Source organism: Chiloscyllium punctatum, chromosome 38 (assembly GCF_047496795.1).
Source record: "Chiloscyllium punctatum isolate Juve2018m chromosome 38, sChiPun1.3, whole genome shotgun sequence".
In the NCBI taxonomy this organism is placed as follows: domain Eukaryota; kingdom Metazoa; phylum Chordata; class Chondrichthyes; order Orectolobiformes; family Hemiscylliidae; genus Chiloscyllium; species Chiloscyllium punctatum.
Window position 1 is genome coordinate 49,952,938 of NC_092776.1, and position 25,769 is coordinate 49,978,706.

General features: G+C 41.5%; 1 protein-coding gene across 1 annotated transcript in view; it reads left to right on the top strand.

Annotated features, from left to right (window-relative positions):
- LOC140463619 (cGMP-dependent protein kinase 1-like) overlaps positions 1–25,769 on the top strand; it is a 721,017-nt gene that overhangs the window by 486,444 nt on the left and 208,804 nt on the right. The window contains 2 exon segments of the mRNA XM_072557863.1: positions 7,659–7,736; positions 11,117–11,211. Of these exon segments, the coding sequence (XP_072413964.1) occupies positions 7,659–7,736; positions 11,117–11,211 (173 nt within the window).

Below are 25,769 nucleotides of genomic sequence, written 5' to 3' on the forward strand. Positions count from 1 at the left end.
AAATCCAGTGGCATTAGTGAAGGTAGGAAAGGAGACCCAAGAAGAGCAGGAAAGTGCTCAGCCTAGGCAGGGACTGGGAATGGAGTTGGTACCCGATCTCTATAAAGAGTGCGCCTCTGTTGGGAAAGTTTACTCAGAAAGAACAAGGGAGAAGGACACAAAGTTATAAATTTAACCAGTCGCTAATAGTGAGAGATGACTGAATAAGCACCCTCTCTGATCTGTTACCCGAGAGTGTGGTAATTCGTGGGATAGATGGACAGATCAGGTTGGAGTGCCAACTCAAGACTTGGGAAGTTACAGTGGGATGAATTGACAGAATGTCAGTTCCAGGAATTCAGTTTGTTCTTGGGAATGATTTGGCAGGATCCAAGGTGGGAGTGACATCCCTTGTTGCGGAGAAGCTCAAGGAAGACCAAGAAACTGAAGAGTTAAAACAGAAATATCCTGCTATTTTCCCAGACTGTGCGCAGCACGAAGTGAAAAGTGAAGAGAAAGATGAAGGAGTTGAGGTTCAATTAGTGGATACCCTTTTTGATGTAATGGTGCAGGAAAAACCTGAACAGGCAGAGGGTTAGATAGGAGTGTTCAGTCCTGAAAGGCGAAGAGACTTGAAACAGCAAGCCAAGATGATAAAAAATATGTGTGGATGCGTACTCTGAAAAGGAGGCGGAGAATATTCTGGAGGGTTATTATCTGAAGGTTAGAATCCTAAGGTGAAAATGGAGACTACTGCAGGTTAGTGCAGAAGAAAAATGGGCTGAAGTGCTCCAGATTGTGTTGTTTTAGATTTTTAGATTCGATTACTTAGTGTTGCCAGGAGATGTTATGGGTAGGACATGAACTACCTGTCGGAGGTCACTTTGGGATACGAAATACTCAGGCTAAGGTACAAAAACATTTTTATTGGCCTGGAATGCACAAGGAAGTGGTTAACTTTTGCCGTATACATCCTACATACCAAATCGTAGGTAAGCTACAGGCGGTAATAAAACCAGTACCTTTGTTGCCAATTCCCACATTTGAAGAACCTTTCACATGGGTTATAATTGATTGTGTAGGTCCCCTCCCGAGAACTAAAAGTGGGAACCAGTACTTGTTAACCATAATGGATGTGTCTCCCAGATTTCCGGAGGCAATTCCATTATGGAGTATCAAGGCATAAAGGGCAGTAGAGGAGTTAATTGCTTTCTTCACATGGTATGGGCTATCCAGAGAGATTCAATCGGACTAAGGGTCAAATTTTACTGCTCGGCTACTTAGAGGTTATGGATAGCTTAGGTATATGGCACTTTCGATCCAGTGCGTATCATCCTGAATCCCAGGGAGCTTTAGAAAGGTGGCATCAGACCTTGAAGAGCATGTTGAGAGCACACTGTCAGGATTAATTGAATGATTGGGATAAAGCTATCCCATTTGTATTGTTTGCCATTAGAGAGGCCCCAAACGAATCTACTCAGTTTACTCCCTTCCAGTCAATACTCTGTCATGAAGTGAGAGGTCTGTTGAAATTAATTAATTAAAGCGAAATTGACAAGACCAAAGTCAGAGATCTCACACTTAGATTATGTATCGGAGGTGAGGGAGAGACTAAATTAAGTCGGTGAGTTAGCTAAACAGCACCTGAAGAGGACACAGTATAGAATGAAGCAGGTGACAGATAAAAGCTCTGAGGCTCTGATGTTTTCCCCAAGGGATGACATGTTAGTACTGTCACCAGTGATGGGAGATCCCTTCAAAGCCAGATTTAATGGTCCCTATCAAGTTGAGAAAAAGTTGAGTCAGGTGAACTATCTAGTAAAAATGCCCGATCGAAAATAAAGATATCAGGTATGTCATGTGAACATGTTGAAACTGCATTATACAAGAGAGAAAGAACTGGAGAAACAGATGTGAGTTAAATCCAGATGATGTGGATTTTGAGGTGCCTCCAAAATAGATGAAATAATGAGGAAGTCCTTGAGGAGTGGGATAAATTAGTAAATTATCTGTCTCAGAAGCATAGAACACAGTTGAAAATTTGTTACTGCAGTATGAGGACATATGTAAGAATCAGATGGGGAGGACTGATGCTATTGTACATGAAGTAGATGTAGGGAATACTGCTTCGATAAAACAACTCCCCTATTGGCTTAATCCTTTCAAAGCCAGACAGGTCCAGGTGGAGGTGGAGGCCATTCTCGACGAGGACATCATCAAACCAAGCCAGAGCGAGTGGAGTTTGCCGATTGTCTTAGTTCCCAAACCAGGCACGACTCAACGATTCTGCTTAGATTATCGGAAGGTTAACGCTGTTATAAAATCAGACTCCTATCCAATTCTTAGATTGTAGGACTGTATCGAGGAAGTCAGACAAGTCAGTTACATCACCAAGTTGGACTTAATATGTGATTACTGGCAGGTACCTTTATCAGAAATGGTGAAAGAAATTTCTGTGCTTATAACCCCAAATGGACTTTCTCAGTTTAAAGTGATGCCCTTTGGAATGAAGAACACATCTGCCACATTTCAAAGGCTCATGAACAGAGTTGTGGCTGGGTTAACAACCCATGCAGTCTAGTCCTGGAAAGGTCACGTGGTACAGTTAGCAGAGCCCTTTGAATGACTACAAGAAGCAAAACTGGTGATAAACTTAAATAAAACTGAATTCGCGAAAGCAGAGGTGATGTTCTTGGGACATAACATCGGTCATGTAAGGTTGACCCTACGGAATGCAACGATAAAACCAATTGAGGAATTTCCACAAACGACCTTGAAGAAAGAGGTGCTTCAATTCCTCAGACTCAGTGGATTCTATCAGACGTTTGTTCCTAACTTCAGCAGTGTCGTGGCACCGTAAACTGATTTGCTGAAGAAGAAACCAAAGTTTCGGTGGACAGAACCATGCCAGGAGGAATTCGATCATTTGAAAGTCATATTAACGACCTAACCAGTCTTAGCTATACCAAACTTTTTAACTTTTTAAACCACCATCTATACTAGTGACATTGGCATTGGAGCTGTACTCCTACAGGAAGATGAGGATGGGACTGAACTGCCAGTTGGCTACTTTTCAAAGAAGATCAACATTGATCAGAGGAAATACTCCACAATGGAAAAGGAACTATTGAGTGTGGTACTGGCCTTACAACATTTTAATGTGTATGTCACGAGCAATGTGTCGGAGATGGTTGTGTACACGGATCACAATCCACTTACATTCTTAGAACGCTTTGAAGACAAGAATATGAGACTATTTCATTGGAGTCTTATGTTAGACTTTTAATTTAAAAATCGTTCATGTTGTGGAACGTAAGAATATAATTGCAGATGTGTTATCATGGATTTAACTGACAGAGTTTAGATGAGAATTGTCTTTATTTAATGTTATATTTATACAAGGAGATGAGAAGAAGTTAAGGTGAACTTATATTAAAGTTATCTCTGTATTTAAAATGTAGAGAAAAAAATGAAGCCATCTTTCATTATGATTGTTCATTTTTTCTTAAGGGGGAAGTGTTTTGAAGATGTGGGTGTACTGTACCTTTAAGAGAGTTAAAAGCTGGTAGAGCTACCTGACAGCACCAAGTGTTCTCAATAAGGTAACAATGTAACACTTGCTCGAAAGCTAAATTAGCTGGTTGCTTGGAAATGACAAAAGCGATTCGAATTAGGCCATCAGTTTAAATTATACTGTGAAAATGCCAAGTTCCAATCAAGTTTGAATTTAGTGTATTGACAATCCTAAAAGCCAATGACACAATCTGATGCTTTGGGGGTATAAGACTGTGGAAAAATTGAACAGTTGAGAGGAAAACTGCCATGCCACCAGCACGTGAAAAAGACTGCCTGAAAAATAGCACTCTTAAAAGTACCTTTATCAATCAGTAACCCGTAAAGCAGAATCCCCAAGAAGAAGAAAAGAAGACTGAAATACAGAGGAGAAACTAAAGCTGCCTGGTTTTGAGAAAAGAAATGTTGTTTTGTAAATCTTAATTGGGAGTTTAATCATACCAGTGTTATTGAAGGGAAGGTAAAAGATAGGTTCAAGGAAGGAATTGTAAGTAGTTGTTAGTTAATTATTCTTTGTTATACTTTAAAAAATGGAGTTGTTAATTTTTACTTTAACTTGTTTGGGGCGGCACAGTGGCTCAGTGGTTAGCACTGCTGCCTCACAGCACCAGGGTCCCAGGTTCGATTCCAGCCTCGGGTGACTGTCTGTGTGGAGTTTGCACATTCTCCCCGTGTCTGTGTGGGTTTCCTCCAGGTTCTCCAGTTCCCTCCCACAATCCAAAGATGTGCAGGCCAGGTGCATTGGCCATGCTAAATTGCCCATAGTGTTAGGTGCATTAGTCAGAAGGAAGTGGGTCTGGGTGGGTTATTCTTTGGTGGGGCGGTGTGGACTGGTTGGGCTGAAGGGCCTGTTTCCACACTGTAGGGAATCCAATCTAATCTAATCTAATCTAATCTTGTTCTTGGCCTATCGACTTTTCACAGGTTACTACACAGGATAAATCTTTTCTGTGTTGCTGGATTAAATTAAGCAGGAGAGTTTACCCTGTGCCATAACAATATTCTAACATCCAGAATGAATATGATAACCCTCAGGACACATTAAATAGTAAATGCAGTCAGATAGATCCCAGAATTGCTTAGAATCAACCACTCCAATGTTAGTGACACTGCAGTTATTACATCTCATTAGGATTCCATTTCTTCATTCTGATACTCCCTCAAAAGCTGTTCTGATGTGGATTACCCCAATGACTGGTCACTCCCTTACAATTGCAACCATTCTTTTCCTGTGCTTAACCTCCCATAAATTCTTAAGACTATACTCCATCATCTCTCCACTTGCATAATTCTAACTTTGCACAGACAGCTAACTTCACCAAGCAAGTGCAGATGGGGATTCTCTAAGCTCCAATCATTGTCAGCTGCACCAAGCCAATACTTACTGTGGGATTCCCACACTCCACTCTCAGCTACACTGAGCTCATAAGCTGCTTCTAATTGAACATGATTTTAGGGCTTATCCTGAGCCCTACCCCCATCACTTCTCAGCTGACAGGACTTCTCTGAATCCCAAATTCAGTGAACCTGTGGCACCCTTTTTGCAATGGAGCTTGCTGACTGACAGGCAGCCTGATGTAGCAGCCCTCTGTCTCCACGATCTCTGACTAACTGACTCAAACAAACCCTGACCTTTAAGTCACAGTTTACCAACCCTGTAATAGAGCTGGTTGTCTTATTGAAAACCTCTGAATAAGCCCCAGCCTTGTTCCTGGTCAGGATTGAATATGTCACCCATTGTAGCACCATACCCCTTGAATATTACAATTCCCATCTGATTTTCTCTGTTAGCCAGAGAGCACACACAGCACAAGTGGATGCAAAGAGATATAGAATTCATCACATTGGCTAAACACCAATGTAATAAAAGCCTTGGAATAGAGATATGGTCTGCACCATTTTACACCAGGTGGAGAAAGTTAAACCTGTATCTTTTTTATCATTGAACAAAGTGTGAGAATTTGATTGTCCTTCCAGTTGTGTAAAAATGAGCAAAGGAATGTAACATTACTGATTCAGGATTATAAAGCATGACGTGAGATTGAGATGAAGTTACCTTTAGAGAGAAAATAGAAAGATTGTCACTCCTTGTCTGTCCATATTGCATTCAACTTGGGAGTGTCTGTAGCTGACACTGGACATGCGAAGTAAAACAAACCATTGTTGAGGGCTCAGGGAATAGAAAATTCCCTCAGCACCCCATTTTAATAGGACTCATCCTATTTACTTAATTAGATATGAGGTGGCATGGTAGCTCAGTGTTCAGCACTGCTGCCTCACAGTGCTTGGAAACCGGGTTCAATTCCAGCCTTGGGTGACTGTGTGGAGTTTGCACATTCTGCCTGTGTCCTCCTTCTGTGGGTTTCTTCCTGCAGTCCAAACATGTGTAGGTTAGGTGGATTGGCCATGCTAAAATGTTTGTAGTGTCAAGGGATATGCATGCTAGGTGGATTAGCCATGGGAAATGTGGAGTTACAGAGATTAGGTAGTGGGAAGGGTCTTGATGGGATGCTCTTCAGAGGGTCAGTATGGAGTCGATCAGCCAATTGGACTGCTGTCATGCTGTAAGGATCCTAAGATATATTGGGACAATTTATGAGAGTGCACACCATGCATTTTGAAATCCTAAATGAGTTCATTGAAATTAATAATCTCATTGTGGGATTTCAGAACCTGTGCTGGAGATGGGTGAGATTCCACAGTACTCATATGTACTCTGAAAATTATTGGTATCATTACTTTAATGAGCATGACGTTTCCATTCTTCGTGATAGCTAAACTTCTGTTCTACTCCCAGCCCTACTTTTTAGTATATTGCTTAGCGATTGTATATCTCTATGACTATGACTCTATGACTGTTGCAACTGGCTATAATGAATCCTACAGTGAATACTACCTCTCTGACACCCCCTTGTGTTTGAACTGTGTAGCAAATGCGAATGCATTTCAGAACCTAATTCAAAAGATGTGAGTTAAATATATAAATGTATCAGTACATTTTGGGGATTTGGAATACTTGTGACGTATACATTTCTTTTTGATTTCATGGGGAGAGATACCATCCAAAGGAGTTAGACAATCCAACTCTGCTTTAATGGTTTGTTCACATTAGATTAGATTAGATTACTCACAGTGTGGAAACAGGCCCTTCGGCCCAACAAGTCCACACCGCCCCGTCAAAGCACAACCCACCCATACCACTACATTTACCCTTTACCTAACACTACGGGCAATTTAGCATGGCCAATTCACCTGACCTGCACATCTTTTTGGACTGTGGGAGGAAACCGGAGCACCCGGAGGAAACCCACGCAGACACGGGGAGAATGTGCAAACTCCACACAGTTAGTCGCCTGAGGCGGGAATTGAACCCGGATCTCTGGCGCTGTGAGGCAGCAGTGCTAACCACTGTGCCACCGTGCCGCCCATTCCTAGCCTCTGCTAACCTTGTCGATTTGAATTGCAATTAGATATGGAGAAAGTGAGGACTGCAGATGCTGGAGATCAAAGTCGAAAAGTGTGGTGCTGGAAAAGCACAGCCGGTCAGGCAGCATCTGAGGAGCAGGAAAATCGTCATTTTGAGCATAAGCCTCATTCCTGATGAAGGGCTCATGCTTGAAACGTCGATTCTCCTGCTCCTCGGATGCCGCCTGACCAGCTGTGCTTTTCCAGCACCACACTCTTTGACTCACAGTTCCTGAAGAAGGGCTTATGCCCGAAACGTCCAAATACCAAGTGCAGGGTGAGCTTGCAATCTTAATTGTGACTTATTCACTCCTCAGGAAATGTGCACTTGTGTAGAGATTGGTTAAGGACAGAATTAAACTGGACCGTGATACATTCACCTTGATAGCTTAGCATTACTTGCTGTCAAATCTCTCTCAGGTAATGTATTGGAGACGTCTCGGAGAGGAAAAGACGAAACACAAACCACAAGAAACTACTTCTGAATATTTAAATAATTTGCATTGCTGGGTTTTGCTCTGATATTTGCCCCTGTTCATTTGCTATTGACATTGTCCCATCTGTGAACCAGCCACTCATGTTATTTGCCACTGACAATCCCAGGGGAATTTGGAATGAATTCTGTTTTCTTTCTCTTACAGACATATTATGAAGATGGGGAGTACATTATTAGGCAAGGAGCTCGAGGGGACACTTTCTTCATTATTAGCAAGGGGAAGGTAAGTCAAAGAGCGAGTATGTTACACAAACAGAAATTGCTGGAAAAACTGAACAGGTCTAGCAGCATCTGTGGAGTGAAAGCAGAATTGACCTTTCGGGTCCAGTGACCTTTCTTTAGACCAGTTCTGAAGAAGGTCACTGGACTCAACAGAATGAACATTTTTTCTTCTTGCAGATGCTGCCAGACCTCCTGCATTTTCCAGCAAATTCTGTTTCTGTTTCTGACTTCCATCATCTGCAATTCTTTGGTTTCCACTGTTTAGTGACCAATTATGTTAACCAGTGTCAAATCTTCAAGGCCGCTCGAATTGATTTCTGTGTATAATATTCCTACTGAGCGACTCAAATTCAGGAGAAAAGCGAACAATACAATGGACAACAAGACCAAATTCTTCCTTGGCAGCAGCCCAAGGAGGCAAGCTGAACCTTTATTTAAAACTTCAATATATTTATAATTCACAACAGCATTTGTCTAGCTGTTGCACATATGACACGGCTCCATGTGATACAGGACTATGTTAGACATTCGGGATTATTCATCTCCCAGAGTTTAGTTGCTATGTGGAACTGACTACTATTTTCTGCAGATTTTCTGAATTTCTTCATGAACCTTTTTCTAATTGTGGCAGAGACAACCTTTTGTACAGCTAAAAGATCTGCATTTTGATGCATTTGTTTACCTATATATAAAATACATATGTGTGTGCGTGCGTGTGTGCGCGTGCGTGTGTGCATATACATACTGTGGTTTGAATGATAGGAATCTCAGGGCTGTTAAATATTGATAGTTGGGTGCTGTTTTATAATTTCGCTGCTTTAGTCCTTAGTCATCCTTTTTTTAAAATGGAATTAGGTTTAAATACTTCATTCCCTATACCTGACAATTTACCAGCTAGAGTTCTGGTTTCATAAGGCAGATTCTATTATTGACTAGAACATTTCAGTTTTGTGACAGAATGGAATATAAATGTTGTAGTTGTTTCTGACAGTTATATTGCTTGAAACATTTAGAGAACACTATATTTAACATCTTTGCAGGATGTTTAGCACTTCTTCTGATGTATGGATGTTACTACGTTTTCATATATACCTCTGTAATTGTCAAGTGCTTTGAGACGTTAGTCATGGCTGACATCAACCCCAGCTTCTCAGGTTGCCCTGATCCTTTGCAATTCACCTCCTAGCACAATATATCCACAGTGGGCACCAGCTTCTCTAGCCCTAAACACATCCCTGGATTGCAAGGATACCAACGTCAGCCTCCTATTTATTGACTGAAGTTCTGCCTTCTACACCTTAATTCCAAACAAGCTCATCTGTAAACACCAAGATTTAGGTTGTGGCTCCCTGCTGTATATCCTCGGGTTCCTGACCCATTAAGCTCAATTAGTAAAAATAGGCAACAACACCTCCTCCGCCATAAACCTCAACACCGGTGCTCCAAAAGGCTGCATACTTAGCCCCGTACTGCCCTCCTCATAAACTCATGACTGTGTGGCCAAATTCTACCCCAACTCCATTTCCAAGTTTGCTGACGACACCAATGTTGGAAGTCACATCCCAAACAATGGTGAGACAGAATAAGGAAAGAGATAGAGTGCTTCATGGCATGGTGTAAAGGCAATAATATCTCCGTCAACATCAACAAAATGAAGGAGCTGGTCATCGACTCCAGGAAGCACAGTGGGGAGCATGCTCCAGTCTGCATCAATGGAGCTGAGGTGGAGATGGTCAACAGAGCGTCAGGTTCCTGGGAATGATGATCACCAACAATCTGTCCTGGTTCACCCACATTGATGCAACAGTCAAGAAAGTACAATGGTATTTCTACTTTCTTAGGAGGCTAAGGAAATTTGGTATGTCCACAAGACCCCAACAATTTTTATAGATGCACCATAGAAAGCATCCTATCTTGATGCATCACAGTGTCGTATGGTAACTGCTATTTCCAAGACCGTAGGAAACTACAGAGAATCGTGTACGCAACCCCCAGTCCATCATGCAGACCAGCTTTCCATCTATTCATTCCATCAATACTTCCCACTGCCTCCTGAAAATGGCAAACATAATCAAAGTGCCACCCCACCCCCTACCCTGGTTAAACTCCATTCCACGCTCTTCCGTCAGGCAGAAAGTACAAAAGTTTGAATACATGTACGAACAGATTCAAGAACAGCTTCTTCCCCGCTGTTATCAGACCTTTGAATGCACCTCTCAAATGTTAATCCTGATCTCTGTCTCTCTCTGCACCTACTCTGTGGCTGTAACACTGTATTCTGCACTCTGTTCTGCTACCCTGATGCACTTTGTATGGTATGATCTGCTTGTACAGTGCGCAAAACGACACTTCTCACTGTGTCTCGGCACGTGTGACAACAATAAAATCAATCAATCAATAGGATGTTTGTGAAAATAATTACTCAATCACTGTGCAAGATAGGAATGTAATTATTTTTTCCAAGCAAACTTTATTTAATTATCTCTGCAAAAGCCAAATTATTTTAACCACAGAGATCTATTAACGTCAAAAGCAAATTAGTCTGGATGTGGAAATCTGAAATAAAAACAAGTGCTGGAGGAAATTGGAATGTGTGGCAGCATCTGTGAAGACAGAACCTAAACATTTTGAGTCTAATGTGTCTTCAGACACATAGTTCCACAATTTCAGTTTTGAAGAAATGTCATATTGGGCTCAAAATGTTTCTTTCTCCAGTACTGCTACCATTAGATAGGGAATGCAGTATCTGAATTACCTTTTGGACTCCATTTTCTCCATGACAGGCTAGCAGTCAGGCTGAGAGCCAGAACACTCCATGGTAGTTTCATTGCAACTCAATGAATCCAGAGTCTTATGTGCTGTTAGTGTGAACTGTCTTTTGAAAAGCCACCTACTCTCTATTTGGGGAGGGAACAGAAAGCTGATTAGGTTTTGGAAGGGGGAGCTTGGTATTGTGAATATGTAAAGAAAGCTATCTGCTTATCCCATGAATTCCTCTTTTAAATTGGGTTCTTGCTGTCTGAATGGATTCGGGTGTAAATATCTTGATCTGTATAGCACAAGGAGAAACTTGGGAAAATGGCCAGGAGAAGGGAATATCAGTTCGCTTCTGTACTCTGCACTCTTCCAAATATTCAGTGTGGACATAGGATAATGTAAGCAGTTGTGAAGCCCCTTGAGTGGAACAGCCAGATAGGTTTGACTGTAAGAATAAAGTACAGGTTAAGGTTTAAAGGAACTTGTCAATGCAGATAGGATCATCTGCCCAGCCCTCCTAGTGTGTTTGGAACAAGCGGAATGATGATTTAGATGACGGAGAAATTGTATCTACTCCTATAAGTGAAAAATCAATGTCGTTGGTTCTTTGTTTAATTTTGGCAGGTGAATGTGACACGGGAAGAGTCATCAAATGAAGAAGCTGTATTTCTTCGGACATTAGGAAAGGGAGATTGGTTTGGAGAGAAAGCCCTTCAGGGGTAAGTCCATTGGGAAACAGCCTATTTTGCTTTAGAAGGTTAATATGAATTAATTTCTGTTGAAAGGAATGTTCATTTTTGTTGTAAAATGAGAGGAAGTTTGCAGATACGTGACTCAAAATCTCTTGTTTGATCTTCATGTAAGAGATTGCATGTAACTATATGATAGGAGTCACTATTGGCAAACCTAATATGTCTGTGGCTAGCCAGTGTCTATCTGTAGATACTCAGAACATTATTGGAGCATGTTATAATTCTCCAAACTGAGATGAATGGATTCATGTAATGAAATGGTTCTCATGTATAATTGCCACCTACTGATGATGATGTTGTCCTGCAAACTGCATTAGTGCAAAAGTAACAGTACAAATGCCCGAGTGAAGTCTTTCTGTGCTCCCAATAATTGTGACATTTCTTGATAAAATAGCTTCTGCTGTTCTTCATTGAATCCCTAGAGCGCAGAAGCAGGCCATTCTACACTGATCCTCTGCAGAGCATCCCATCCATGCCCAACCCCCTACTTATCCCCATAATGCTGCATCTCCCAGAGCCAACTCACCTAACCTGCACGTTCTGGATACTATAGGCAATTTGGCATGGTCAATTCACCTAACCTGCATATTTTTGGACTGTGGGATGAAACCGGAGCACCCAGAGGAAACCCACACAGACACGGGGAGAATGTGCAAACTTCACACAGACAGTTGTCCAAGGCTGGAATCAAATCCAGGTCCCTGGCACTGTGAGGCAGCAGAGCTAAACACTGGGCCACCGTGCGACCCTCAATTCAATTTCTATTTGAAAACAATGAATGGTCACTGCATCTACCATACTTAGCGGTCACCATGTGAGGGTCATGTTACATGACCTCATGTATGATGACCCTTCCATCGTTGTACACAATCTGTGCAGCATCCATTATTGCACCATCTATCGTTGACACCAGCATTCCTGCCTCTTGCGAATTTCTGCTGCATATTCTGTCACTGAGCTGCCAGAAGGTGATCTAGAGCTCAGCCAGGATTAGGGCAGGGATGTGGTCTGGCACTGTACACATATACCACTCACGGCTGACCGGTATACAGAAAGTCACTTGAATATTCTTGCAGCGAGTTGTAAGCTTATGGAAAGCAGATCAGGAAAGTTGCCGAAAAGCAGAATGCAGTAATGAAAGACACAGGCACTATAAGCTGTCCCCATGTACAGAGAGTGTTTGGATCCATGGTGCTGAATCTGTTAACCCAGCACTCAGTTTCATTTATGGCTGATAAATAAAATAGACAGTCAGTGACCTGGTTTACTGTTGTGTGAGCTGATTGCCTAATACTTGTCTTTTAACTTATTAAGCACCGAAAAACATTTGCACTTTGCGAATCTGCACAACAGCCTATATTTAGGATAAGGATTTATTGACCATCAGTTAACTGTTGTTGAACTAAGTCAGGGGATTTTGCAAACACAATAATACAAACATTAATGTGCTTGTCTTAAACTCCTCTCTGTGCTATTTCAGTGGATGGATTAGCCCAGTTATTATCCCTTCTTAAAACAGCACTGGGAGGCATTTGTCCATTGCTATCCTGTGGCCTGATTCCAGGGTCTGGCAGTGATTGATTTGTCTCTTAACCAAGAAATGTTGAGTCAGCAGCACTGGCTGCCTGCTTCCCATTTGTATCCCTCAGCAGCAAGGATCTACTTCAAGGTCAACCCATGACATTTCCACTCGGTCTGTGGGCCACATGCCATGTGCGCAGTTGGATCGATGCCTCCATGCTCATGACACAATGCTGTCTTGATCTAAATTAGATTTTTTCAGAAACCTTCAGAGTTGTTTGCATATGGACCCCAAATCTTACCAGCTGCACCCTTTCATGTGTTTGAAGTTACCCACCAAGACTGACGCTATCTATTATACTTAAACATTACCAATCATCAAAGGTAATGTCAATCTTTCTATCCACATTAATGTTTGAAGAAACCTTGTCTTGCAGCTTGTGTTATTTTGCAAGAAGTATCCATTTTTGATTTTTTTTTTAGTTGTCACCATTTTGTTATTAATTTTCTTCTCACTTTTGTGTCAGTTCATTTCTCCTCAGTGCCTTTTCTTGGCAGATACATGACTCAAAATCTATGGTTTGATCTTCGTGTCAGAGGTTAAATGTAACTATTTGATAGGAGTCACTGTAGGCCAACCTAATGTGTCTGTGGCTAGCCAGTGTCTACCTGTAGGTACTCAGAATGTTGTTGGAGCATGTTATACTTCTCCAAACTGAGGTGAATGGATTCATATAATAAAAGTTGGTTCTCAAGTATAATTGCCACCTACTGAGGACAATCACCTTTTCTGACCAGTCTAGTATTGCTGCGTGCTGATGTCTGACAGGGAGAGTTGTGTGAAGTGGTTTGTAGTGACACTTCAGATAGTGTTGGGAGAGAGAGAGTTGAAGTGCAATGTTTCCAAAAACAAAATGAGCAGCCGTGCCTAACTTTCTGGGATGGCAATGACAATCAAGGAACAGAATGGCAATTAAAACAAAAATATTTAGACATTCTTCCCAAGTTTTATTAGAGAATAAACGATTTTTGGATCTTGTTGATTATGAGATTTAATACTATCACAGGACTCATTTTATTCATATTCTGATAATACGTGGAAGATAATCAATGCGGTGAATAACTTCTGTCAGAGGAACTTTCTGTGCATTTGACTGCAGCAGGGTATCTCTGCATAATGCAGCAATGTCTATATTATCCCATATAACAGGAAAAAACTGGGATGTGGGTGATAGCAGGAAAACAGGCACTGGGGATTTGGCTTAGTGAACCACAGTCTTGTCGGAAAGATTGTTAGAAACACTTTAGTATTTACTCCTTTAGTTATGCTTCACTAGTATCCTTTAGGGAAGAAAATCTGCTGGCTTCACCTGGTCTGGCCTGGAGATGACCCCAAATCTAGAGCAATGTGGTTAGTTTGGAATTACCCTCTGGACAATAAAGAATGGGAAATAAATGCTATCCTAACCTGCGATAACCACCTTCCATGGACAAAAAGATAAATATCAGATCTCTCATCAATAGTACTGGTAGCTAGAAGTAGACTGTAACTCAGCATGGTTCATACTCACCTTCAATTCCTGGATTGTATGTCACTAGTCCATTACAGATCCCATCTTATTTTTATCCCAGTAAAATCAAAGGTGCAAATGTCAGACAGGTTTTGGACAGGTGATGGGTTCCACCAGATTAGCATCGATACTTTGAAGGTGAAAGTAACCTAAGAGCTCTGATTTTACAAAACTATAGCTTTCACTGTACTGCCAGGTTGAGGACTAGGGGTAGATTCTGGACAATGTGTGCTATGGCGAGAAATCCTGATGGGACTGGATAGGCTTGATGTGGGAAGAATGTTCCTGATGTTTGGGAAGTCCAGAATTAGAGGTCACAGGCTAAGAATAAGTGGCAAGCCATTCCGGACTGAGATGAGGAAGAATTTCTTCACTCAAAGAGTTGTGAACCTGTGGAATTCTCTCCCACAGGAAGCTGTTGGGACAGGATGGAGCTAGATGTGATCCTTGCAGCTAAAGGGAGCAAGGGATTTGGGAAATGGGTGGGATGATCAGCCATGATCATATTAAATGATGGTGCAGGCTCGAAGGACCGAATGGCCCACTCCTGCGCCTATTTTCTATATTTCTAAATGTGGCAGAACCACAAGTGTAGTGAAGCCAATGGCAATGTCAGGAAAAAGTGGCTGCATCTACTAACTGAGTTTCAGGCATCAAGATGAGATTCTGGTGATTGCTTGTCAACAAACTGCAAATCTTGCCACATTAACTTCTTATTCTACCATCTGCCACAAGCAAACCAGACATCGAGAATTCTCTGTTTGGCAGTCAGAGCGGAGATAGCCACTCCAACACACTGCTTGCTTTAGGAGACCTTGCATGTTGGACACCAGGCAGCAACATCTCAGCATACAGTCCACAGACACTGGCCGCACACAGTCCAGGTTCATGGACGTTGGTATCCATGCACCAGCCTCGAAAAACCCTTAGGGCACATCTCTGATCTAATTACAGTTTCTATACTTTAATGCGGCACCAGCAACCATAATTTTAATGCAGCAGTTCGGACACCTCCCCCCCCCCCCCCCCCTCCACTGCCGGGCTCAGAGACATGCAACCAGCTTGCGGATTGGACCAGGCTGCAACTTGAGCTGTTCAATTAGCACTCACACACTTTGAGCCTACGTGGATGCTTATAGTGCCCCCTGCCTTGTCTTGCTTTTTCTCCCCATCAGCCAGAGAGACCAGGCTCACAATACTGCTGTATTGCCATGATATTTAGCACAGAGACAAAGTCTGAAAGGTTTTCATGGTTGTCAGCCAACCACAGTCAAGTGAGATAGCCTTCCATTAGCAGGTCCCAGCACAGTAAGTCAAGGGCAGCCTACAATACCAGTCTGGGGGCTTGGTCACTGTTAAGCAGCTACTCAGGCTGGTCAGAATCAGGATCTTCTCCTCAAAAGGGATGAGGGGCCACGTATTGGGCAGCCCACCATCCCTCTTGACTATTTCTGCCCTATTGTGGGCTGCTTTTGTCTGGAGTAAGGCAGAGGTGGGTAATATTGGAGATAAAATTGGATGGCACTGTTGTTGGTGAAGCTGGGTAGGCAACCCTAGCAAGTGAGTAGGTGGTGCAGAGGGCATGCCATGTTAATGGCATTGAGGTTGAAGAGGGTGATGGAAAGTGTTGCAGGCAATAGTGAAAGTGGGAGAGCAAAAGCAGTCAGTACAGTAGCAGAGATAGACTCGGTGTGAGGTATTGGAGAGATGATGCTTCAAAATACTGTGGATCAATTGATATTTTTAGGATTGAAATAAATGGTTTTCAGAATATGTGGATAAGCGACGTGGTAATTGGAGGTTGGGACACACACAACACACAACATTTCTGCTTAACCCCCCCCCCCCCAGCAAGATCTTCCAAGTCATTGGCAGATCCTCGCAACTTTGCAGCATTTGCTTTTAAGAGAAACAGAGGATAGAAATAGCTGCACAAAAAGGCAGAGTGGAGCTGTAAATAAATACACAGCAAATTGCCCAAAGGGACTAACATTTGAGAGCATCTCCACAGGTTCTTTGCATCCTGTGCAGTGCTGACACCTAGAGGATAATAAATTGCTATTTTGAACAGACCAATGGGTTTTAGTAATGCCTCAGGGATTACAATCTGTCTCTCTCGAAAGCATAGACATAATCGCTGCAGTAAGCAGTAATTCAGTTTCTGCAGAGGGAGTATTGTACAGTCAGTTTGTTAATGGGACTTTAATCGTACTGAAACTCCAACACTAAACATCGGATTCATCCTGGCCTTTTGATTAAGTAAAGAAATGAAATTACCCAAAGTGCATGTGTCTGAAGCTTTTAAAAACAAAAAGCTTTTGGTTAATTTAAATTTCAATACCTGTAAACATATATCTGATTTCATTTTGAAGATGTACAGAATGCACCATTAAATGTTATGAAACTACATATCTTTAGAAGTTACGAAAGATATATAAAATGGATGGCTGGAGATAAATCGAATGATGCTGGTGATAAGCAAGCATGAATCTTGGGCAGTTTTCAATATCATCTCAAAGTCATGATTGATTACTTTTCACTATTGTTTACCTTTGACAAAGTATATCAGCTGATTTATTACTAAAGCTTGTTTTAGTTGTTCACTGAAGTTGTTTTCCATTTAATGACAGTGTTCCACCTCATCTATTGTCAAGTATAATTCAGAATTCACTTTGCTTCAAATTATGATGGGTAGGAGTAAGACCAGGACTGTGTTTAGCATGTACTAAAAGGAGAGGTCAGATTAGATAGAGGCAGACTGCTTCCAACAGTTGAGTCAAGAACAAAGGATCAGAGAGATGGAGCTGAACACCCGTGTGGTTAGGAGCAGGAGGACGCCACTTAGCCCCTTGAGTTTGCTGTACAGTTCAGTAAGATTGTGGCTGATCTGATTCCTCCACATTTCCAGAAACTCTCCAATAACTCACCTCTTTGCTTATCGAAAATCTACCTTCCTGTGTCTTAAAGCTATTCAAGGAGTCTGCTTCCACTGGCAAGACTCGAGAGCCTCTGTGAGAAAACGGATCATCTCGTTGCTGTCTGTTTTAAATAGGTGACCCTGAATTTTCACGATATGAACCGTGGGTTTATATTTTCACTCAAGGGAAATCCTTTCCATATGCACCTGTCAAGACCATCCGAGATGATTTATGTTTAAACAAGTCACCTCATGCCCATCTAAACTCCATTGGGTACAGGTATAGCTCGTCCAACATGTCCTACTAATATAACCCGTCCATTCCAGGTATCATTTTTGTAAACTTTCTCTGGACTGCTTTCAGTACATTTACATTCTTCCTTAAATAAAGAGACCAATACTGTACATAATACTCTACATGTGGTCTCAATAATGCCTTGTGTAACTGAGGCATAACCACCTATGTTTACTTTCATTTCCTCTCGCAATAATTGATAACATCGTAAACGTTACCATTTGTGGTTCTTTGTTGTACTTAAATGATGACATTCTGTTGGTTTTCCTAATGACTTGCTTTACCTGCATACTAAGACTATATGCTTTAATGCACGAGCTCAACAATCTCTCATATTTTCGATTTTTTTTATTCTTTCTGCCAAAATGGACATTTTCACATTTTCCCATACTATGCTCTATTTGCTAATCTTTAACCCCTCACTTAACCTATCGTACCCAATTGTAGACTCCTTATTTCCTCTTCATAACTTGCCTTGCTGTCACCAAATTGTTTATGTAAATAGTAACAAGTCAGGCTCCAGCACACATTCCCTGTGAAGTGCACTTGTTACATGTTGCTAACTAGGAAATGACCTATTTATGCCAGTTTTCTGTTTCCTGAGAGCTCAGTTGCCTTCTGTCCATACCAACAATTTCCTCCCAATGCCATAAGCTTTTGTTTTCCAGAACAACGTTGCATGTAAGTGCTTTAGAACAAACAGCAGGAAAGTCTATGCGGAGAGAGTTGTGGGGCTTCAATTTTTGGGTCTGATCATGTTCTTCCAATTTTAACCTGGGGTAGAATTAATCTGCTGCCCTCCCACCCACTCCCGACTTGTCTGTAGTTTCTTGGGTGAGTGAACAAGGCCTGGACTGTCTGCCTTGCCAAATTGATGCTTTCAGTGGCCAATTATTGACAAGGTGAGAGCTGCTCGGTCACAATTTTTCAGCCAATGAGAGGGTCTCAGTGACCAGCAGGCACTAGATACTTTGCCTTGCTCTGTCCTTGAGTGGGGAGCTGATGGGGGCTTAGGAATGGGGTGGTTATGGGACTTATCCCAGCTCTTCCCGACCTGTCTCGATGTACCAACATGATCCCCAACTCCTCCTCCTCCTCACAATCTTGGGGTTTTCTCTTGTGCACTCCCCTTGAGAGTACCGAGTCATAGAGATACACAACACGGAACACACCATTCGATCCAACTTGCCCATGCCGGATATTCTAAACTAATCTAGTCTAATTTGCCAAATCCCTCTAAACCCTTCCTATTCATATACCATTCCAGATGCCTTTTAGATGTTGTACTTGTACCAGGCTTCACCACTTCCTCTGGCAGCTCGTTCCATACACGGACCACCCTTTGTGTGAAAAAGTTGTTCCTTAAGTCCCTTTTTTATCTTTTCCCCCTCACCTTAAATCTATGCCCTCTAATTTTAGACTCCCCTAGCCCTATGAAAAAGACCTTAGCTATTCACCCTTTTCATGCACCTCATGATTTTATAAACCTTTATAAGGTCACCCCTCAATCTCCGACATTTCAGGGAAAACAGTCACAGCCTATTCGGCCTCTCCCTATAGCTCAAACCCTCCAAGCCTGGCAACATCCTTGTTAACTTTTTTCTGAACCCTTTCAAGCTAAACAACATCTTTCCTGTAGCAGGGAGACCAGAACTGAACACTGTATTCCAAAAGGGGCCTAACAAAGGGTGGCATAGTGGATCAGTGGTTAGCACTGCTGTCTCACAGCGTCAGGGACCTGGGTTCGGTTCCAGCCTCGGATGACTGTCTCTGTGGAATTTGTACGTTCCCCCTGTGACTATGTGGGTTTCCTCTGGGTGCTCTGGTTTCCTCCCACAATCCAAAGATGTGCAGGTTAGGTGAGTTTGCCATGCTAAATTGCCCATTGTGTTCAGCATTGTGGTAGTTATTGGTAAAATTAGAGTAATAGTGAAGGAGAATTGGTTTGGGTGGGATACATTTCAGAGGGTCGGTGTGGGCTTGTTGGGCCAAAGGGCCTGTTTCCACACTATAGGGATTCTAATGTCAAAACAATGACCTGTACAGCTGCAATATGACATCCTAACTCATTCAGCCTGGTGGTGTTGCTTGTGGTTCCACCAAGCTCCCTCCCTATGGGCCAGAAGGTCTGGCTTTCAGTCCCATCTCTGGAACTGATGGTTGCAGAGGAGTGACATTAGACCACTGAGATGCCAGGTGAGTGATGGATTGGCTCTTGTAGGTTGGAGCTGGAGGTGGGGAAGTTCAGGAGAAGGTTTTGGTTGGGTCCCATAATGGGGATGAAATTGGTGCTGGCGGTGATGTGAATGCAAGTGTAAGTGTTGCCCGCGTGGTGACAAGCTGGCAGAGAGGGGTGTGCTGGGTCAAGTGGCAAGGAGTCAAAGTATCAGGCTGGTGGGCAAGATTATTATTTAAAAGAACAGTAAATTATAAGGAGACTTTGATAGATTAGCTTAGTGCATGACGGCAAGGGACAAGAACTCTACTTAAGAGAGGAGAGAAATAAAATAAAACTAAAGAAAAGAGTTTACAAAAGTGCACAGAGAAGTGTGGACTTGGACACTGGGAGAAATGTATAGAATAGCAAAAAAAATCACAAGTTATCAGATTAGCTTCTCTTTGTTGGTCTCTTTAAAAGCAGTTGGAGGTAATAATGCAAATGGAAATAAAGAGATTGCAGACAAGATGTAATTATTTTGTGTCAGTTTTCATTGGTACATTATCCTCTTCCTGTGCTACCATTCCAGGGAAATGAATAATGAATCCAGGGTGAAACTCATGAGCAGTAGTGTAAGCAAGAAAACAGTGTTTGAAAATAAAGGCACTTACGCTTAGGCACAGATGTTTTCACCCTTGTGTTTTCAGCAAAGTTAGTGAGGAAATTGCAACTACTTTAACTGTAATTATTCGCTGTTTTGATTAGAAAATTGAAGGTGTATCATCATTAAACTAGAATGGTGATGGAGGAAACAAGGATATTATAATTAGGATTAATTAAGATTAGAGTGACTGAGCATTTTAAAAATAAAACAAATCTGATCATAACACACCTAACTGAACTATTTTGAAGAAGTCAATAGTGAAGTAGCTATGGGATGTTGTCCATGGATGTCGTTTATATGGAATTCCAGAAAGTGAAGTTTCACATGGTCTAGCTAAAATTGAAGCTCAAGGACTTGACGACAAATTATTGACCTAATTAGGAGATGGGTTAGGCAATGGAAGACAAACTGTTGGGCCTTCCTATGATGCAGTGGTTAAGTCACTACCCCTAGACCAAGAGGCCCAGGTTCAAGTCCCACCTATTCCAGAGGTGTGCAATAACATCGCTGAACAGATTGATTAGAAAAATAGGTTAAATAATTTTTTAAACAAATCTCAGAAGACAAACAGTGAGTCTAATGTGTTTATTTTCAAATTGGAAGGATCCATCCTGGATAATTCATAGTATTTCTTAAATCCTTTGATAACACATTGTAGAACTGTGTATTGAAGTTTATCATGATGGTAAAGTTAATTGATTGATTGGACAAAAAAGTATGACCGATGGATTTCCAAACAGTTAAGTTTGCCATTTATAGTGGATCGAAAAGAAAATGCTCTAGGAATATTTTAAGTGATGAAAGCTGCGACTAATGGAAGTCCAAAAGAACTTTAGAAGTTCACATTGGCAGAACGCTGACATTTAGTAATCAGGTGGGAAAGAAAAATCAAAGAACACTAATGGAATGAGAGCAGAATATAAAGGGAATAAATTTTCACTCTAGCTGTACCAAGCCCTGGTAAACCATATCTGGTCTACTGTGCATCATTCTGTACACTGCAGTAGCTGTAGGATATATGGATGTTGGAAGGACTGTGGCACAGATTCGCCAGAATGTTTCCAGAGGTAGATTGAGACAAAAGTGCAGAAACCAAACTTGTGATAGAGATGTTTAATGGGTGATTTGATTGAGTTTTTTTAGGATTTTGAAAAGAATTAGTAGAATACTTAGAGAAACATTTTCGATTAGTTGAGGCCACAGTCATTGGTGAGCACCTTCATTTATAGTGTTTAGAGATATAAAGCGCGGAAACAGACCCTTCAGTCCAACTCATTCATTGCTGACCAGATATCCTAAATAGTCTGATTTGGCCACATTTGGTCCATATCCCTCTAAACCCCTCCTATTCATATAACCACCCAGATGCCTTTTAAATGTTATAATTGTATGACCCTTTACCACTTCCACTGGTGGTACATTTCATACACACAACACCCTCTGTATGAAAAGGTTGCCCCTTAGGTCCCTTTTAAATCTTTCCCCTCTCACCTTAAACTGACGACCTCTAGTTTTGGACTTGTCTACCTTAGGGAAAAGACCTTGTCTATTTACCCTATCCATGCCCCTCATGATTTTATAAACCTCTATAAGGTCACCCCTCAGCCTTCAACAATCCAGGGAAATCAGTCCCAGCTTATTCAGCCACTCCCTATGGCTCAAACCCTCCAATCGTGGTAACATCGTTGTAAATCTTTTCTGAACCCTTTCACGTTTCACAACATTCTTCTGATAGCAGGGAGACCAGAACTGCACACGATATTTCAAAAGTGGCCTAACCAATGTCCTATACAGCTGCAATATGACTTCACAACTCCTATACTCAATGCACTGACCAATAAAGGCAAGAATACCAAACACCTTCTTCACTACCCTATCTACCTGCGACTTGCCTAGGCTGTAAATTCCAAAATATCTTCCCTGCACCTCTCAGCCTCTGTACCAGGTTTTTGTTCGTGAATGTACTCCTTAAAACCTGTCTCTTTGACCCAAGCCTGTTGGTCATCTGATATAAAGACCTGTATATTCCATTGGCCACATAGTCATTGGAACAGCACAGACTGGAGTTGGTGGCCAGTACCATGTAGAACTTCAGGTGCAGTTTATTCTGTGGGAATTGCAGGGGAGGGAAGTAGACAGTTTTGATAGGCAATTTCCCTGTGTCTAAGACCCTCCAAAAGAATCCATTAAAGTTGGAGATATTGGAGAATTCTGCTTCATTTATGCTAATAGTTTTTTAAAACGTTACTCTCACCAGCTCAGCTACTCACCCTCCAATAGATTTCCCTGACCCTTTACCACCACACCCCTCCAAAAGGAGCTGGATGATATACCGCGCTCCAAAGTGCTCCCATGGAAATCTCAAACAAAATTTAATATTTGAAAATTACAGAAAGTGACCAAAGTCTTGGTTGAAGAGGTCGATTTTAAGCAGCCTCTTAAATGAAGAGAGAAAGACAGATATGTTCTAGAGTTTAAAGCCTAGGTAGCTGAAGGCAATGTCACTAGTGATGGAGTGACAAAACTACTGGACAATGCAATACAATGTGTATCGTAGTAGACAACCTCATTCTTCCTTCAATTGCATTTTTATGCCTGGTGCACTGATCTGGTCATATAGATATCTTTAATCACCAGTATTCTGAGCCATTTGCAATTCTTGTGTACCGAATATAATGCTGCTGCGTCAGAGAGCTATCCTTCTTTCAATAACAAATTAGGATCAGTCCTGTATTAATTTTACATGCCAATCACAAAGATTAAGAAGGACATACAACTGTTTTGCTTGTAAAAGTACAGTACTGTCATAATTCTGTCCAACAAGACAAATTATATCCCAAAAGAAAAATGGTGACACAGAAGTATAATTTTCATCTGTCTAAGCATCATGTGTTTTTAAGAGGAAACTGATTAACTAGAGCTGTTCTGTGCATAAATCCTGATGCATTTATTGTAAGTTATGCTTACTGATAATCTATTGTACTTCCCATACAATAACAATCTAGAGTACTGTCTAAATGGATTGAGGAAAGATTATTGGGATCGCATGTGTTGACCCAGGAGAGATTTACTATTAGGACTTTCATGTACACTGCACTGTAATCACACCGAGTGCATTGCTGGGAGAATGCCACAATATGATTGCAGACTTTTTCCCACAAGGACTTGAAATGAGTCCAAAAGGGAGGTTGCATGAGGAAATAGCAGTGGATGCATTTCTGTGAGATGGAGATGGGGAATCAGATCTGCACTTTTATTAAATTTTCATACAACTTATAAACAAGTCATCAACTAATCATTTTTTTGCTTTATGTCTTCAATGTGCTGGAGTCTAGAACATGGAAGAGAGCCATAAAGTTAGAGATAAACCAGTCAGGAGTGCTGTTAGCACACACTTCTTCACACAGATGGGAGTCAAAATTTGAAAGGCTTTGCTCAAAGAACTATTGAGCTTTGTGAATTCAAAGTCTCAAAATTGTTAGGTTTTTTTCTCAGTGTGGATCTTAATCCTTCCGAAATCAACAGAGGGGTAACTGCAGTTAAACGGATTGACCATGATCTGACTTTGCTCCAAGTTCCATTGGAGTGGCTGAAAGGTCTCCTCCTTTTCCAATGTCCCCAAGGTCAGATTGTGCATGTCTTATATTAGAATAAGATGAATTGGTAGTCAGAGTGGAACTGAACGGATAGATTATTTCAGCTAAGCTTGAATGTTAAAACTTACATTATGATCTCAACAATCAGATAAATCCAGGAACATTTCTGTTCCACTGCTATAGCCTTACCTTTTAGAAAAAGGTAACAGAGTGTCAATGAGCATTTCAGTTCTTGGTGGATATGAAGTTTGGGCTGTCTGTTGTCCACCTTGTAGTATCAGTCATTGTGTTTCAGAAGCCTGTAAGGTATAACATTCAGTGAGAAGTAGATAAATGTCAGACTGGATAATTGATGGCAGTTATTGATGGATGGACGCCTACAGCTTATTCTTTTGCTGTGGTGACAGTAGTTTGGCTTTGCAATCCGTAACTTCAGATCATTCTGTAGTGGTTTGGCTAATCATGGCACTAAATTGTACATTTTTGCATCAACTCTGGTAGCTGTAAATGAGGCCACATCACATCAATTAACATGACCAACCAATTTTCCACTCTGAGCACTACTAGTATGCTGGTATGGATGAGCACATCCCAAAGTACTTCACAGCTAATGAAGAAAATGATGGAATAACTCTATTATCTTGATAGATGCAACTCTAACAGCAACTAAGAAGCTTGACACTATCAAAGAAAAAGCAGCTCACTTGGCTGGTACGCTTTTGACTACATTTACCATTCACCAAGGACACATAGTGTTAAGACTGTGTACCAAGAGGCACTGACATCAACACCATTTCCAAACTCTCAACCACTTCTATCTTGAAGAACAAGGATACAGTTAAGGTGAAGAGGTTTCAGAAGAGATATGCCAGGATGTTGCCAGGAATAAAAGTTTTAAGGTCTAAGGAGATGCTGGATGAGCTGTGACTTTTTTCACTGGGACATAGAAGGTTGAGGGTTGGGCTTATAAAGGTTTAAAAAATCATGAGGGGTGTAGATGAGGTGAATGGCTGGTGTCTTTTCCCTGGGGTGAAGAATTTCAAGTCTATGGAATAAAGTGAGCAGAGAAAGATCTTAAAAAGACATGCGGAGCAACTTTTTTACACACTGTGGTTCGTGTGTGGAATGAACTTCCAGAGGAAGTGTTGGATACAGGTACAGTTACAACATTTAAAAGACAGTTGGATAAGTTAATGAATGAGAAATATTTGGAGGGATATGGGCCAAACGCAGGCAGGTGGGACAAGTTTAGTTTGGGATTATGGTCAGCATGCACTGGTTTTGGACCGAAGGTCTGTTTCTGTGCTGTGTGACTCAATGACAATTGATGTATTGGAATAACACCAGCTGCAAGTTGCCTTCTCAGCCACAAGCCATCCTGACTTGGAACACTATTGCCTTTCCTTCACTGTCATGGCTCAACACTCTGAAACTCTCTCCCTAACAATGCTGTGGACGTTCTTACACCCAACAGACTGTAGCGATTCAAGAAAGTGCCCCACGATGACCATCTCCAAGCCAATCAGGGAAGGGCAATAAATGCTGGCTGAGCCAACATAGTTTACATGTTGGAGAGAAAAGAAGGTACTTTGGAAATGTATCAGTGTTTCTGAACAAGCAACAGTTGTAAGAATGAAGTAAAGAACTGCAGATGCTGGAGATCTGAAATTAAAACAGAAATTGCTGGAGAAACTGAGCAGATCTGGCAGCATCTGTGAGTAGAAAGCAGAGTTAACATTTCGAGTTTTCTGACTGTTCATCAAAATAGATGATAAAAATGATCTGGTTATGGAGACACAGAAC